This window comes from Myotis nattereri (assembly GCF_964212035.1).
Source record: "Myotis nattereri genome assembly, chromosome: 6".
NCBI lineage: Eukaryota > Metazoa > Chordata > Mammalia > Chiroptera > Vespertilionidae > Myotis > Myotis nattereri.
The window spans coordinates 47,594,438-47,613,275 of record NC_138081.1 but is presented as its reverse complement, the minus strand read 5'-3'; the positions used below and the strand labels follow the sequence as shown (position 1 = coordinate 47,613,275).

General features: G+C 39.4%; 1 protein-coding gene across 1 annotated transcript; it reads right to left on the bottom strand.

The window, feature by feature from the left end:
- Window positions 1–5,217: 5,217 nt before the first annotated feature.
- PM20D2 (peptidase M20 domain containing 2) lies at window positions 5,218–14,968 on the bottom strand (the record flags this gene model as incomplete). Its single annotated transcript, XM_081093943.1, has 7 exons — window positions 5,218–5,575; window positions 5,777–5,884; window positions 7,534–7,672; window positions 9,599–9,753; window positions 10,959–11,101; window positions 12,342–12,490; window positions 14,510–14,968. The coding sequence occupies 7 exons, from the start codon at window positions 14,966–14,968 to the stop codon at window positions 5,421–5,423; spliced, it is 1,308 nt and encodes a 435-aa protein (XP_080950069.1). The 3' UTR covers window positions 5,218–5,420.
- Between the last annotated feature and the right edge of the window lie 3,870 nt (window positions 14,969–18,838).

Sequence of the window (18,838 nt, the reverse complement as noted above, 5' to 3'; positions counted from 1 at the left end):
TCCAGGGTACATCATCTGAACATCCATCTGCCTAGTCTGGGAAATTCCATCATATAGGATGCTGTACTAGTCTGCGGAGCTACTATAGCAAAGTCCCATAGAGTGGGTTTGTCATGTGAAACCTACTCACCCATATTGGGAAGGTCCAATACTTGGAGCAGTAAATTTGTGAGTGGAGCCCCTTGAAGAGCTCTGTGATTGCTCTTCTCTGTAGGCCACACGCTAAAGTGCAGTGATGGCGAACCTATGACACGCGTGTCAGAGGAGACATGCGAACTCATTTTTTTGTTGATTTTTCTTTGTTAAATGGCATTTAAATATATAAAATAAATATCAAAAATATGTCTTTGTTTTACTATGGTTGCAAATATCAAAAAATTTCTATATGTGACACGGCACCAGAGTTAAGTTAGGGTTTTTCAAAATGCTGACACGCCGAGCTCAAAAGGTTCGCCATCACTGCTATAGTGGGAACTGCAGTGACCCAACTGGAAAGCCTGAATGCAGTGGCAGCAATTGGATCCTGAGTGGCAGGGGCCACGTGGTGGCACTCGGTGGCCAGAGTCTGCCACAATGGACAGCAGAGTCACAGCAGCAATCAGGATAGTCAAACGCACACAGAACCATGGCTTTCGTTTGTTATGCATAGTGTTCTCAGAAATGAAGTAGAAAGCCTGCTAAATTCTTCTGTGATCTGTATGAGCATAAAAGTTCTAGGTCAAATGAACAAAAATCTAACTCAAATTTAAAAAAAACCAGAGTCACAGCCCCTTAATAAATTCTCAGATTTGAGCCTACTTATAGCCTCAGAAGCCTTGAATGAAGGGAAGGCTGGGATACCTTGACCTGATATTTTTTTCTAGTTTAAATTTTCAGGTTCTAAGACTATGAAAACATCAGTTTTTAAGCAAAAGAACTTAATTGCTCTTTAAAATTCTCATTATATAACATAATTTAAAAGCACACCAACATCATGTGATAACAATGTATTAATGATCATAAAATAGTATATTTGGGTGATTATGTTTTATCTTATATTTGCATAATGGTGTGATGTTGGAAAAAAACACATGACAATCACTATTAGAAAACATTTATTAACAATCTACTTTTTAAAACATACTCTAATACGTATTAAAATGTTTTTTAAAACTACTGTCATCTGATGGTAGTAGACAGTGATTGCTTACTTGAAATTAATGTCATACATATCAAAATGCGCCATCCTCATCTATAAAATTAGATTACAAAATACTTAGAGTATGTTGAAACTAGAAAACAGTCTGAAAATTATAAGAGGCAAGCTAAATATTAGCTATCCTCAATCTTATATGATACATAGCAACTTAGTTATTCGTAGTACCACATGATTGTTTTATACATGCCTCCTATTCAGGCCTGCTTTTAAAATTAAGTCGCTACATGGAGGGATTGAGGGGGGTGGGAAAGGAAGAGAGATCGCCTGGCCAGTGTTGCTCAGTGGTTGAGTGTCGACCTATGAGCCAGGAGGTCACAGTTTGATTCTATATCAGGGCACATGCCTGGGTTGAGGGCTCCATCCCCAGTGTGGGGTGTGCAGGAGGCAGCCAATCAATGATTCTCTCTCATCATTGATATTTCTCTCTTTCTCCCTTCCGCTCTGAAATCAATAAAAATACATGAAACCAAAAAAAAAAAAAAAAAAAAAAAGGCGGGGAAATAACTTATGGACATGGACAACAGTGTGGTAATTGTGGGATGGGGGGGAGGTGGGTGGGTAGAGTTGGAAAAGGGCATAGAGTAGATAAATGGTGATGGAAAAAAATAAAATTAAGTCAGTAAAGAGAAAAATATTTTCAATCTGTAATTAAATTTAGATTAATTTGGATTATACCTTTAAAAACATGACTTTATTCATTTTTAGACAGAGAGGAAGGGAGAGGGAGAGACAGGGAGAAACATCGACGTGAGAAACATCAATCAATTGCCTCCCACACGCAACCCTACCAGGGATCTAGCCCGCAACCTGGGCAAGTACTCTTACCAATCATCTGCATGGGACAACGCTCAACCAACTGAGCCACACCAGCCGGGGGCCGGATTATACCTTTTAACATTGATAGCCAAAAGTTGAGATCTGGGGAAAAGGCTTTGCAAAAGGTGTGTGTGTAATAAAAACATTTTCCATAAAAACAAAGGCACCTCAAGCAGGTCCACCTATACCTCTAGTTTAGGTCAGAAACTAATTTAACATTTTAAGAAATCATATAATCTTAAACTTTGCACTAGTGAGCTTGGCCTTTTCCCCCCAACTGAGTCAGGTTTGGTGTACCTGAAACAAATTAAGCGAATTGAAAAGACTGTGGCTTCAAAAAATACATAATCCTGTGGAGGAATAATAAGAACCTCATCACTCACACCAATTCTGAGAGGAAAACTTAGTTGCCCCCTTCCTCAAGAACAAGATACAAAATTATAAAAATTTTAAAGTTCTATTTATTTTTCAACCTTCTAAAAATAAGGATTCATCTCTTAAACATAAAGAGCTAAATATAACCCTTCTAAAAGTGACACTGTTCACCTATAATCTAATGTTCCCTCTTTAACTTCCAAAATGTTTGGAGATTTAATCCGAAATGTAAGAACCAACTAACCAGCCAACAATGATAATTTAAGCTAAGAATAAATACTTAGGGAAATTTAGCACAACTATTTAGAAAACACGCCACTGGAGTATGAGGGTAAAGAAAGAACTTAGTCCCAAAAGGAAAAACTAACACTACAAAAGGAAGCACTCTCCCAAATTCAAACAGCCCAACAAAGATTAGTTACAGTCGGTAGCTCTGGACATGAGAATTTGACTCCAGCATTTATTTATGTATTTACTTACACTTTATAGTGTAATATGGCTCAATTAACTCACTGGTATATGAAAATTAAAAAGGTATTTTAAAATCTGAATTATATAAAAAATGTTAAAGTAACATAATGTAAAACAAAGATCTGGAGAAAAAGCTCATACTTCTAGATACACTTAGAACATCAGTTCTCAACCTCTTTCCTGACATAATTCCATGACCTAGTCCAATGGGTAGACCCTTATTTGGACCAAATTTTTCAAAAATTGAAAAAGAAATAAAATATGACAGAAACTCAAAAGTGACCGAAATCTTAGTAGTACATGAATATTAGTTCCTCACCATGGGTTGTGGCGGACGGCATGGTGCAGATTATACCCGTTCCCTGCGTGCCAGCAACCTGCTCTCCCACACAAGAATGCAAGTGAAGCAAGAGAATGCTGTCTTCAATGTTCTCCAATATGTTTTTAAAAAGAAATTTAATCACAAGAAAACCACAAATAGTTTGTATGAGTAACAACTTGTAACACTTCACAGAAGATGGGAGAATATTAGTGTGTTGGATACCAGTTAGCAATCACTGTTCTAAAATGTTATCAAGGCTTTAGAAAATAAAACCCCATTCCCAAGTGCAGGAATTTAAAACTTACAGTTGGAAAATTTATAAAATTGGTTATTAGAAACTAACTATTCATATAAACTGGAGGTCTCGGACATAACCAATTCTCAGCCTGAAACCTTTGTGGGTCCCTCCCCTGTATATAAAATATACACCAACCATGACTTCTTGAGATTATAGTCAGACAAAGGGCAGCGAGAAGGTTCAAATGCTGAAGGCTGAGATGAAAAGTTAGAAGACTGGCTTTCACAGGGCAAGGTCTTAAGGCAGCAGGGTAGCTGCATCCCCGAATGAAGTAAATGCTAAAAGAAGGCAAACTTCTGAAGGGCCAGAACTCCAATGAGGACAAACTTGGCAGTGTGTAACGGTCAAGTCAGGGCACTGCCATCTACATCCCTCTTGTCACTATTTTCAATACAGAGGCGTGAGTTTTATCCTAGGAGAACATCTGATTATATGATGGAAATCAAACAGAAACAGGTTTTATTTTACTGTTATATAGGACAGGAGCTGGCAAACATTTTTTGGTAATGGACCAGACAGTAAACATTTTTAGTTTTGAGGTCACATCATCTGGTCTCTGTTCCTTTCTCCCCTCCCCAGTCATTTTTTAGCATGCTGGCCACATAAATTCAGGCTGCTTGCCAAATCAGACTGTGGTTTGCTGACCCCTGATGTAGAAGATAAGCAATTCTAAAGTACCAACACTCCCCAAAACTATTAGGAATTGGGGTTTCAAAGGACTGTAAGTGTTAAGTGATTTAATCTAACTTCCCAAATGGAGAGCTGAAGGCTCAGAGGGGCCCAAATGACTTGCTTACAGCAGAGGCCAAATGCTCACTTTTCTCTCCTTCCCCTTCCATCTTAGAATATTTACTCTCAAGTTTGAGGACTCCCTTTAAAATAAAATATACTGAAGCTTTGCTATATTCACAGCTTAAAATATTTGTTTAATCAGATACTTTTCCCACATCCTTTTATCATGTTTAAAAAATTCATATTAAAATAAGAACCAGGAAAAACTTACAATACTTTGTGTACTCAGGCTGGACAGCCTGGTTTCTGAGTAGAAGCCTGAGTAATTAGCATTCAAGATAGACATTGTTCTTCTCTCATTAAGTCCACTTAGAACACAATAGACCAGTGGTTCTCAACCTTCTGGCCCTTTAAATATGTTCCTCATGTTGTGAGCCAACGATAAAATTATTTTCGTTGCTACTTCATAACTGTAATGTTGCTACTGTTATGAATCGTAATGTAAATATCTGATATGCAGGATGGTCTTAGGCGACCCCTGTGAAAGGGTCGTTCGACCGCCAAAGGGTTGAGAACCGCTGCACTAAACTATCAAGCAGACAACTTACAGGAAGGGTCTAATATTATGCATCTGTAATATTTTCTATTACAATTAACATAAACTAAAGCTTATTCTTTGTACCTGAGTTTCTGGTTGTTTCCCACAGCATTTCTGATTTAAAACCTACTTTTATTACCAATGAAAACAGTCTCTAAACCAAAACAAACATAGTCAGACATCAAAATGAACTTCCTTCAAATTCAGAACTTGAATTTTAAAACTACTTTCTAAAACAATTTTACCACCCTATATCAGGAAAAAATCTTTCATGAGTCAATTCTGAATATAAGGTTTGAAATCTCTTGGACCTTTTGAAATATACTTACACAACATATGAACTTATACACTATTATTACTGATAAACCATGTGTTACCCAAGTTGTTTAAGAAATGCCACCACATACCAGCTCCTGAAAGATCACAATTCCATCAAATGTAGATTTGTGAACATTTTAATTTTAGCTAAGAGTTCATGTGTATTCTCAACACTATGTCCTCACTTTTCAGGAAGAGAAATTTGATTCCTTTAAGACTGAAAAACAAACATGCCCTCCTCCTTCATTAAAAATGAAAAAAAAAAAATCATCACTTCTCCTCAATCTTCCTCTTATTCAACTCTATTTAAAAACTCTTCTTCTTGAAGTTTCCATTTAAAGTCCTCTCTGATTCTTTCTAGCAACTCTGGTTTAAAAATAACATCCAACGCAGTCATTGCCAGAGCTTTGGCTGTACGCAAAGTATAGAATTGAGCTTCTTGTGATCCTAAGAGGTTGAGAAAACAAATCAAAGTATTATTATAAATTATTAGTTTTCAGGCTCACTCTCAATATCTAATTTGCCTCTCCACTGCCCACCACAATATAGAGTTTTCTGAGGTGATGTTAATCTAAACTAAACAATCAGGAAGGCAGCAACTACTACAAAAGGAGGGCACGTGCCAAAATATTCACTTCTAACACTTACCTGCAGCTTCAGTATATTGTTCTGTGTGATTCAAGGCATCAGATCCAATGTAAAAATATGGATGAATTCCAGGAACCACAAAACTAACATTTCCAAAATCAGTAGATCCTTGGGAAAGTAAGACAATCCATGAATTTCTAATTGCTAGTCCAATGGATATTCGATCATACTTACCTCATTCAGTCTTCGCAGCACCTGGGATGACTTACTGTTCCTTTCCTTCTCGACATTCCCCACTCCTTTGGCTTCCATGACTCCACTCTCTCCTGACTGACTGGCTTTCTCAGACCACTCTCTGTCTCCTCTATATTGCTTCCTTTGCTTATGTCCTAAGTGCGAAAGAGCCCTAGGATTTCTTGGGCAACCTCATTAACTGTTTTCATATACCTTTCTGATATTGAAAACTCCTAAAATCTGGAACTTTTGGGAGTTCCAGATTCAACAGGCCACTGAACGGCTCCTCTTAGAAATCCTGTAAGCACCTCAAATTTAACATACTAATCATTTATACCTCCCCACGTACCTCGACCTGCTCCTTCTCTTGAACTCCTTATCTTTTTTTTTTAATATATTTTATTGATTTCCCACAGAGAGGAAGGGAGAGAGATAGAGAGCTAGAAACATCGATCAGCTGCCTCCTGCACATCCCCCACTGGAGATGTGCCCGCAACCCAGGTACATGCCCTTGACCGGAATCGAACCTGGGACCCTTGAGTCCGCAGGCCGACACTCTATCCACTGAGCCAAACCAGCCTCGGCTGAACTCCTTATCTTAATGAATGACATCAACACCTCATTTTTATCACCAAGTTTTTCTGAGTCTACTTCATCAACATCTATTATTATATTTTAGGAAATACATCTCTAAGATGCAAATATATTAGTAATGTTTTTAAAGGGAAAAAAATCTAAAATAAACCCAAACAGACTTATGATTATTTAAATTTTAACAGTTGCTTATTGCTTCTCAGAAACCAAAAATGACCCCATATAACTACTTAAGTACTTAGTAGCCTGCATACTGATGATTAAGAATGAACTGAAATTCTATTTCCCCTTTTAGTAGCTTATTTAAAACTTGTTTGTAATGGGTGATCATTTACTAAGTTATATAATGTCCAATCACTGGATTATACACCTGACACTAATATAATACTGTATGTCAACTGTAATAAAAAAATACAAAATTATTTATTAAAATTTAGAACTAAGAAAATTTAACACTGGAAATACTTAGAATATAAAGCAAAAAGTATGCTGGCTACTTCATATATATATATATATAAACATATGTGTGTGTGTGTGTGTGTGTATATATATATATATATATATATATATATATATATATTTTAAATTGATTTCAAAGAGGAAGGGAGAGGGAGAGAGAGTTAGAAACATCAATGATGAGAATCATTGATCAGCTACCTCCTGCGTGCCTCACCTTGGGGATTGAGCCTGCAACCTGGGTATATGGCCTGGCCAGGAATCGAACTGTGACCTCCTGGTTCATAGGCAGACACTCAACCACTGAGCCACACCAGCCAGGCAGCATGTTGCCTATTTCTAAAAACAAACCTGCTCATTTGACACTCTACAATCACTGAAGAATTCATTAGTTTCCTTCCCCTCGCCATTAAGTTTGTGAAAAATATAATTAAAAGCATCAGCAATATCTCCCTACCTTCAAATCTGTTAAACAGAACCAAAGAGGGAATTCTTTTCCTCAAATAGCACAATACATAAAAGAACTTAATTACCTGAAGATCCATTCAACACTGCATCCTCTTCTGAAATGAATTCTATTCCCAGCTTTTCCCCGTTTTCAATATAAGCTTTCCGTAGGCTCTTATTGGGAAGGACATTGTAATAATCATGTGCTTCACCTTTAATTTCTACCTATTAAAAATTAAAACACAAATTTTGAATAAGAAACACCTCAAATTCACCATCTAAATTTCAAACCAGCAATGGTTTGTTTTTTTTTAATAGCAAGAGGTTAAGAAGGGGCATGTTCTTTCTGGATATAAACTCTTTCAAGTCTCTTACCTTACAGAAGTGTATTCTGTCACTGAGAGCTCCCAGTACCCTGTCTCCTTTGTTACGTGTGCACCAAATCCCATGATGTCGCCTAGCTCTACTAGCCAGTGAGTCTCAGCTCCAGTCTCCTCAGTAGGGTAGGTGTCTGAGTGTGGGGGGAGGGGTGGTGTCAGAAATCTCCACTTTAACCAGCACCCCCAAGTAATTCTGACGTAGGTGGTCCAAACACTTTGAGAAACACTGCTCTAGGCTGTGGCTTCTACAAGAAGAAATTACACTTTACTAATATTCAGTATATAAACCGATACTGACACCACTGCCTGCTCTGAAAGGTACAAAGGTACCCTGAGAAAAAGAAGATTCACAATTCACAGATCTAGGTTTGATTAAATCAAAAGGCCACCACTCCCTCAAACTAAAGATAATACCTTGGACGTTAGCAAAAGCCAATTATAAAATGGCAGAGATGACATCTAACCTTAGCAACATTTAAATTAGAAACAATGACAACTTAATCAGATACTATAAGTCAGCCAAAATATAAAAAGTTACTAAAAAACTATTTAAAATATAGACTTAAATCCAGTAACAATGAACCTTATCCTAAGGAAATATTACACCTTGAGATACTAGTGAATGACCATAGTTCATGTATTCATTTTCTAAATAAATATTTAAAATATTTATAATTATACATAAATAAGGGTCAAATGCTTCATTTTTTACTTTGGACACTTAACATATCCTGTCTGCAAATCACTGTTACTGTCTGAGACACGGCTACTATCTGAATAAATCACCTCTCCAGTCCAGGAGGGCAGGAAAAAATAAGGTCCTGGCACTGTCCCTCCCGGGTGCCTGCTGCGCCTTCCCCAGGCACTTCGTCTTTGCCTTTCTTTCTCCTGAGCTCCAAGGGCCCTTCTGCCTCAGTAACTTGTTTCCTGAGTCTATGCATCCCAGCTGGCTCACTTCTACTACCTCTGTGACTTTCTAAATAAACTTTCTCTTATAATTTGAAAAAAGAAAAGAAAGTATTATGTATGAAGGTTAGACCCCAACTCTTCATAAACATGACCTCACTTAATTCTCACAAGAACCCTAAGATAGGTTATATTACCTCCATTTTTCAAGATAAAATGGAGGCTAAGAGATATTAAATAACGTTTCCAAACGTTACAGAATCAGTGAAGCTCAGAGGCACAGATCCAGTTCTTGTCTCTCCAACCAGATGACTGGCGCCCTCCAGGGCAAAATTTATGCCATTCTGTAACTTCTCATGCCACTGTATGCCCTACAGAATTGGTACATAAATGTTACTGACTTCATGGTGCAAATGAATAAAACCTCTTGACTAACTTCTGTGTCTATTTTAACTTTCACTCCAGTAAGCCATAAGTATTTATGCCCCTGCTCTACCTATCTATAACTTTGCCAAAAAATAGCTTTTGCTGATTTTGCACTGGAAACTATATAGAGCAATTCTAAAAGCATAACTACCGATAAGAACAGATATAACTTGCAAAAAGACAGGAATTCTAGCTCAGCACAATCAGTTATTCCAATTACTGTGTGATAAGATGACTGTAGTCTTCCCGGCGCAGACAGAGTAAAATAAGTAACAAGTGAAGACTTTCACATCAACTATTCAGTCAACGGAATTTACATATTCAAGACAACACCAAATGAAAAAGCAAGCAAGATTCTAATCTAATTTAATATAAACAACCTCAGTCCACATATATATATGTCTGATTATAATTTAGATTAACTCTTAAAAGTTCTTACTGTGCACCCAGTAGCACAAGCTGCAGCTCTGAAGCAATCTTCTGCCTTTTTGGTCAAAACTGGAAGTTCTTTCATTGAGGGTGCACGGAAGTAATAGATTAATTCAGAATAAGAGGGAATGATATTGGGTTTTACACCACCATTTTTTATTATACCTATAAAAAGAACCAAATTACTGGAATTGAGCTTGGAGACCATTTCTTTAAGCTTAAATACACGCATAACATTTTCCAGCCAATTTGTACATAAAGAAAAATAATTCAAACGTGTATGCTTCACAGATATGCCAATCAAAGATTTTGCTGTACAACAAAAGTTTCTATATGTCATAGTGTGATAATTTCTAGCTAACAGGAAAAGAAATAAAATAATTATATGTACTTTATTCTAAGGAATTTATAATAAATTATTATTCCTGACTTTAAGGAACTGTTAGAAATTTTATAACTATATTAAGTCTTCTGGAAAATGCTTTTATTTCGGTAGCTTATATTACAGTTGTACATTTTGATAAACTTTTTATATGAGAAGAGAAAAAACCCCAATAGTGTGAAGTTCTATAATTACCCTTGTACTTAAACAATTGCATGAGTATTTTAAAAGGCATTTGACTCAGGGAAAATAATTTTTATGCCAAAAAAAATAATGTGTCAAAGATCACTAAGTACTATTAAAACTATTAAAACAAATGCATTTACTTGGAACTACACAGAGAAGGAAGATTTAGCTCTTCAAAGTTATAACTAAAATAGATATACAAAATCTAATTGTATATAACCTGCTTTATAAAGTACTTTTTAAAAACTAAGGTAGTGTAATTACAAACTAATTTAAGCCTACAGCTAAATCAGGTAAAAAAAAAAGATATTGAAATATAATAATTTCCCAAATCATAAAGAAATGAACTAAAAAATAAATTTGTATCTTCAAGACAGTACTTTATTACTGTATTGCTATAAAGGTAAGTTTAAAAGATGTTACTTAGGATTAACAGCACTTGAGTAAATAAAAACTAGTAACCCTAAATTTTTTAAATTGAGGAAATGACAAAATTTTGTTATCATTAAAAGATAGGATAACTGGAAAGTCAAGTTCCAACTTTCAAATGACCACAGAAAGGTCCTTATATAAAACTACTGACCACTAATACTCAAAATGACTGTTCCATTTATATTTAATAATAATCTTATATGTCGTCTGACCCACAAATAGGCAAGCATCCTAGTGTCCTGCCACATAACTTCTGACAAATGTTTCTATACCCAATGTTTCTAATTTTTAAAAATCAAATATTAAGTAATTATATTGCATTGAAATATATTAAGCACCATCTATTACACAAAATATCTGACATTCATACCATGAACTCTCCAGGTTGGTTTCATTTGCTGTCTTAACACAGACAGATTGTTGTAGGCGAGAACAGCAGCATCTAATGCATTTACTCCCTCCCAGGGGTACGCAGCAGCGTGAGATGCTTTTCCATAGTATTTCACAGTCACACTAGGAAATAAAACATCATTTGGAATTTTTTTTTCAATATCACTAAAGTAAGAAAAGCCAAGGAGTTAGAATTACCCAACTAGTATTCAAATTAATTCATACTGCTAGAATTTTCGTTTGCGAATCATTTGTAGACATAACAGCAATTTACATAGCTTAGTTGCTGCTTATTATTATGTAATACAGTGACTGACACAAAGAAGGCATTCCAAAAAAAAGAGAGAAAAAGAGAAACTGACCAATCGACCTCCTATGCAAATTGAATTTGTACACAATTACATTCAAACAAGTATGCAATACTGAATTAGGTGCTGAATTTACAAACATGATGACTCCTGTTTCCTTCTAGACTTCATGTGATAGTTCTATACCAAACGTCTGCAAAAACTCAAATAATTCTGTCTTAATTTTGGGGGAAGGTGACAATTGAAATGTGTTAAGACAACCTCTAAAAATCAGATTGGTGCCACTGGTGTGGCTCAGTGGATGAGCCTTGACCTATGAACCAGGAGGTCAGGGTTTGATTTCTGATCAGGGCACATGATCGGGTTTTGGACTTGATCCCCAGAAGGGGGCAGGCAGGAGGCAGACCATCAATGATTCTCTCTCATTGATGTTTCTATCTCTTGTTCCCTCTCCCTTCCTCTCTGAAATCAGTAAAAATGTATTTCTTTTAAAAAAGAAAGAAACCAGATTACTCTCAGACAGTTCAAAATAGAACATGTGTCAACATATTGTTAGCTATTCTTATGCTTTTTCGGCGTTATTTTAATAGTCCAATTATGAACATCATATTAAATCTCAATTAGAAGAGACCAAGTATGAGTCAATTAAAATCAAGTAAGACATCACAGCATTATCTTTCGATTTACTTTTTAAAGGTATAAACATGGAGTTTTAGTCTCCCGTTAAGACATAAAAGTATTCTAAAGACATAGAGGAAAGACGATGTGAAGGGACAGAGAGAGGAGGCCATGTGAAGACAGAAGCGGAGATGAGAATTAGGCTGCCACAAGCCAGGGAATGTCTGGGGCTACCAGAGCTGGAAGAGGCAGAAAGGGTCTTCCCCTCTCTCTACAGGATTTAGAAGGACCTGGCCCTGTCACCTGATTTCAGACTTCACGTCTCCAGAACTTTAAGACAATACATTTCTATTCTAATAAAAAATAAAAAAAAAGACGTAAAAGTATTCTAATAGTCTGTTTTCCACTAAGGAGTTTATTTCAACTTGATTACTTACTCATGTTCAGCCACATCAGGGAGATAAGCAGCATTCTCTTGGGATGGATGGGCCATAAAAACAACATCAAGGTTTTTAAAAGCCCCTGCTTCAATTAAGTCAATTTTGCCACCACCTTCTTCCTCGGCAGGGGTGCCCAGGACAGTCACCTAGAAGGAAATGCCTGTGTCAGAACACAGTAACAAAAAATTCTCATAGGAAAGTATCAAACAAGCCCTCTTGCATACGTATTCACAATCTATACGTCTTTTAGTATATGGACATAATGATTCATAAGCACTTTTTCCAGTTACTTATGGGTTCTTCTCACAACAACCCTGAGTGGTGGGTGAGTGATCTGTAACATCATTTTAGAGAAGGGGGTTTGGAGGTATAGGGTGAAGTGTCTTGCCCCACATCACAGAGCAAGTCTTCAGGGAGAGCTGGGATGCGATGTTCAGGCCTGATCCTTACCGAGCTACCTCATTAAAAGATCTTAATTCCTTAATCATACATGAAGAACATTAAATAAATCTTAAGACCATGGTTAGGAATGGCCAACTACTACACAAACTTACTAATTCTATTCTACCAGTTCAACCAGGCAGATTTATTGGTCACCAAACACCTAATTAAACAAAAGAGACCTTTGCAGAATAAACATTTTATTTTGATATCTCAGTTTAACTTCTTCAAACAATTCTTAAAGCAAAGAAAAATTATCTATAAGCAGCCAATATACTTTCAAGATCACGTATAAGGATACAAAGAACAAGTTGGAAAAAGTCTTGGCTTGCAAAGGGAATCGAATGAAAATAAACTTCATTTTCAGGTAGGACAGATAACCTGGCTAAAAACCCAGTTAACCATTCAAAATCAGAACTGTGTACATCTCCCAACGTCTGGCTTTCTTTAGAAGTTATAAGGCACCCAAACTCTTAAATTAAGCTGCTTTAAACTCTTAACCCTTGACAAGTTAAATGTAATGACTTCAAATTTGTTGACTTCTATGAACTTATCACAAACCCAGTTAAAGCTAAACCTCCCCAGTATTTCATGTAATGGCAAAGGATACCCCACTCCAAACAAAACAAAAGCCTAACCAGGTGCCAAAACAAGCCCCCAGAGCAGAAAAACAAAGGCAGCTACTAAACAGAAAAAGTAGCAAAAGATGGAACTGTTAGGATAAAAGTGAAAGGTCACTGACATTGGGGGAAAGGGGGGCTAAAGAATAAAATAAAACATTAGTCTTCCCCTTAACCTGAATGGCCATGATTGCATCTTAGCTCACAGAACGAATATACCATCTGGAAAAACAGAGTAACACAAGATTAAACTTGCCCTACGACATTTCCCAATTAACAGAATTGAGGTATTTATTAAAACGCAAAGACCAACTACATCTATGCTGTGTGTGTGTATATTTCTAGAGGTTTGGTAGTTGTAACGACTGATAATATCCTACCCAAAAACTAATGAGTCAAGCCCTGCGGGCCCAGCAGGTGTGGCTCAGTGGTTCAGCGTGAACCTATGAACCAGGAGGTCACAGTTGATTCCAGCTCAGGGCACATGCCCGGGTTGCCTGCGTTGCCCACTCATCCCCAATGTGGGGCGTGCAGGAGGCAGCCAATCAATGATTCTCTCTCATCATTGATGTTTCTCTCTCTCCCTCTTTCTCCTCCTCTCTGAAATCAATAAAAAATATGTTTAAAAAAACACACAAAAAACCCCCCAATGATTCAAATTACAACTCCTATGACTACCACAAACAAAAGCTTTGGGGGGAGCCTAATGAAGAGGGGCTGTAGGTTTCCCTACGATAACCACTTCCAAGAGACTGCACAACCTTGTCAGCAAATTGCAGCGGCTACAGTTACCAAAAATAAGCCTTGACGAAAACCAGGCTTGGTTCTAAGTTCTTTCGTAAGGGAGAGTCCACTCAACCCTTTCCAAGTACATAAGAGGCAACAAAACCCAATACTGTACTCTGCAAAGCGTAGGTAGGTCGGCCACTCACTGAGCTTTACCCAGGTCTCTGCCTGCGTACGAAGGCGAGGCTGGGACGACCAGTGGCGTTCCTACCCCTGCCCGGGGTGGGAGGACAGGTGCGCATGGAATGCCCGTCCTGCGGTTCCCGCCTCGGTACCGGCGGGGCAGGTGGCGGAGTCCCGCGCCGGGTCCCACCTCACCTTCACCGGCGGAGGCGGCCCGGGGAGGGTCTCCAGGGCCCCCTTCACGCCCAGCGCGGCCGCCGCCCCGACCTCGGCAATGAGGTTGTGGCCGCAGGCGTGCCCGATGCCGGGGAGCGCGTCATACTCGCACAGAAAGCCCAGGTGCAGCGGGCTCGCGGCCGACCGCACCCCCGGCGGCTCCCACTCGGCGCGGAAGGCCGTGGCCAGATGGTAGTGCGGCTGCACCGTCCAAGAGGCGGCCGGCGGCTCGCTCTGGAAGAAGCGCGTCAGCACGCCGTGGGCACGGTGCTCCTCGTAGGCCAGCTCGGGCGCGCTCCAGATGGCGCGGCTCAGGGCCCCCAGGCGCTCCGCCGCCTCGTCGATGCGCTCGGCGGCGCGCAGCTTCAGCAGCTCCAACTCGGAGGCGCCGCCGCCGCCGGCGCCCCCCTCCACAGGTCGCTCCTCTCCAGGGCGCATCGTGCCCGGAGCGGGTGAGCGGTCGGCACTCCGCTCCAATGCTACCTCGATCTCCCGCTCCTAGCGCACCCCGCGCCTGCGCACGCTCCGAGCCGCGAGAACGGGTGCGGCGTGCGCAGGCCGGCTCCGCATCTTGCCGCAGGCCGGTCCCCCTTCCCCCGGACCCCGCCTCCGGCGCCTGGCGGGGAACGTGTCCGCCCTTCTGCGGCTCGCAGGTGCTCCGCCCCGGGGCGGGGGCGGGGGCGGGGAGCGCTGGGAAGAACAGGGGTTCAGGAGCTCAGCTCCCCTCTCCTTAGCCGTCCAGATACCGAATTACCTCCAAAGTTATTACTTGTATTTCCCACAGCAGCGGAATGAGACCGGTTTTATTGGTTAACAGGCATCGGAGACAGACCAAGTGGAACGTAGCCCCCTGAAAAACGCCACCCGCCTTTCTAGAACAGTACCTGAAATAAACATTTATACCAGGTTTTTAGTTCATAAAACCATACAAAGAACACTGGTCTGTAGACTCTATATACTTAAGTTTTCGGTATTGCCTCCCACCCTCCACTTTCTTCCCCTTGAGGTCGCTGTGTTATTTAAAAGCGGCAACTACTGTCTATGAAGTATAGTTTTCTCATTAGAATAAAAACTAAGGAGTAGAGCAAGTGTCTAGTATAGCATCTGGAATGTAGACGGCACATGCGTATTAGCTGGTGTAGTCTATTCGAGTAAAGAAAAAACTAAGAATTTTAAATGAGTTTTTTAAAAGCCCAAATCAGAGAGTTAGTAGAAGATTTATGGTCATAATTATTCATATTAGTTTGTTGATTTGAATGTTTGTTCTGATCAGCGATAGCTTTGAAAGAACATATGACTGGTTTCGTTTATAACTTTGATGCTGAAATCAAGTAACATGATATGTGCAGCTGATCTTCACATAACTGGGTTCTGGTTCTACGTTACCCGATGAAGAAATTCAAGAAGCCATACTCTTGTTTTTCTCCAGAGTGAAGCACAAAGTCTGAAAATTGTCCTTGATGCCATTTCTATTAATAGTGTTCGGGGCAGAAATAGAATACTGGGGACTAGCTGTAGTTATAAGAAATATTAATCATGCTCTGCTAACCTTAACTGTTTTGTACTAATGAAAGAAAGCACCTACTAACCTGGCCAGGAGTTGTGTGCAGCCCTCCTCCCCCAACCCGGGGATCAACCTTGCCCCTGGGGCCTGGAGTCAACCTTGGACTGCTGTCCGTTCTCATTCAGTGCTTTGGTGGGAAGAGTAAATCAAAGATTCCTTTACTCTGGAGAAGCAACATTATTTCTGACTGAAATACTAGCCAAATATATGAGATGATACTGGATATTATTTTGGACTTCAGATTCTTTGGCAAGACAACAGACTAATATGGTTTGTTTGTTTTTTAATTAGGATAAAATAAGGTAATAAAATCCCCAACACAAACTTGCAAAGCATGACCTAAATGAGAAGAAGAAAATACTTTGAGCCTGGCTGGCGTGGTTCAGTGGTTGAGCTTCGACCTGGGAACCAGGAGGTCACAGTTAGTTTTGAGCTCGATCCTCAGAGTGGAGCATGCAGGAGGCAGCCAAACAGTGATTCTCATCATTGATATTTCTAGCTCTCTCTCTCCCTCTCTGAAATCAATAAAAAAATTTTAAAAAATATTTTGAGAGAAGTGAAACATAAAATGAAGAAAATTAAGGAAGAGCAAAGGTAAACAGAAGGTGCTGGGGTGGGAAAGGAATCAAGTTTTAAAATGATTTCATCCACGGAGATAATGCAGATATTTAACCTGAACAACTTCCTCCAGAACCATACCCTGGCACTGCGTGACTTGGGGGCTGCCACTGCCGGCACACAGAGCAAGCAAATACAGTGTCACCTTAGGATCTTGGTTGTTCACAACATCCCCCTAGCCTTCTGCACCCAAAATACTTACAGGTAACTCCAGAGATATGTCTCTTTAACTGATATCAGGTACTAGGTAGCACACTAAGAAATCTCTTCTGGGGTAAGGTGTTAAAAAAAACCAACTGGCTGTCATTTTTCAGAAAGCAGCCAACTAAGAGAGTAGGTTAGCTGAAAAGTGAATTTTGATCAGGGGTGAAGGGACATAGAGGAATTGTGTACACATTGTTAAGGAATTAAATTTTATCTAGACAATGGCTACTTATTGGATATTATTAAGCCTGGGAGAGGTAAAACCAGGTTTTTCTTCTGGAAGAATAATTAATGACCTCATGGAGGATGAATCAGAAACAGAGAGATTTTGGTCTGAGACAAGCTAAAAGTTTCCTGCAAAGTCTTAGGATTCCAGAAACATTCCGAAGGCAGAAGTGACCAGACTTGATGCCTGATTGAATGTGTTTGCTGGGAAGGTAGGGGGGCACGTGATGGAGAAAAGGAGGAAAGATGACTGAGGTTTTTAGTGTGAACAGCTGGGTGGATGGTAAAGTCATCAAACAAAATGTGGGCAATGGGACAGTTAGGGGCGAATGGATGGATGTGTGATAGTCATGTAGAAAGGAGGTGACACCGCCATCTAAGAGACTAGAAGTAGTGATAAGGAAAGTGGAGGAGATAAAGAAACTGTGTTTTTGCCATGCCAGTGTGGCTCAGTGGCTGAGCGTGGTCCTATGAACCAGGAATTCATGGTTTGATTCCCGGTCAGGGCACATACCCAGGTTGTGGGCTCGATCCCCAGTGTGGGTATGCAGGAGGCAGCCAATCAATGATTCTCTCTCATCATTGATGTTCCTATCTCTCTTTCCATCTCCCTTCCTCTCTGAAACCAATAAAAATTTATGTCAAAAAAAAAAAAGAAATTGTTTCCACATTATCTACTATGCATGATGATTATACCAAGGGGAGAATTAAACCACCCAGGGAGTGAATGACTAGGGAGGAAAAATTTAAGCTGAGGAAGAAACTCTGGAAAATAAAAACAAAGGGATTGATTTAATTCTTTTTGTATGTATATATGTGCCACATCTTCTTTCTTCATTCATCTATTACTGGACTCTTAGATTGCTTCCATATCTTGGCTATTATAAATAAGTCAGACAGAGAAAGACAAATACCATATGATTTCAAAATAAATGAACAAAACAGAAACAAGCTCATAGATACAGAGAACAAATTGGTGGTTGCCAGATCACAAGGGGATTTGAGGGTATGGGTAAAAACGGTGAAAGGGATTAGCAAGCACAAATTGCCAGTTATAAAAGTAGTCACAGGGATGAAGAATACAGCATAGGGAATATAGTCAATAATATTGTAATAATTCTGTATGGTGTTAGATGGGTACTAGACCTATCAGGGTGATCACTTCATAAGTTACATAGATGTCTAATCACTATATTCTACACTTGAAACTAAGATAATATTGTAAATTAAAAAACAATAACAAAGTGACGGAGCAAAAATGTCTGACAGAGATGTGTTTCTTGGTGTAAGGTTTGATTACTACGTTCGGCGTAGATACCTTCGCATGGCCCACGAGGCGAAGGCAGCTATTTTAAAGCCTGGAATGCCCTGGTACTCAGTTACTTGAGGCTCCCTTTGGGTTCCCTCCCTCTTGGCAGTGACATGAGCTGCTCTGCTGACCTTAGCCATCCCTGGAAATGAGGACAGTGAGGTTCTTGCAGGGGCCAGGCTTTGTCTTTGCCCCGATTCCCCGGGGCTTGTATATGACAGCACTGTGAAGACATAGCCTTGCTTGTGCTAGATGAGAATATTTCTCTCCTGAGGTTATGCTTCAGGAAAACGAAGAGAGCTTTCATTGCTCCCCTGCCGTTATTGATACATTTAGATATTGGAACCAGTCATGTGTTTGAGGGTCTTTTAAGAGATGCCTCTGTCAA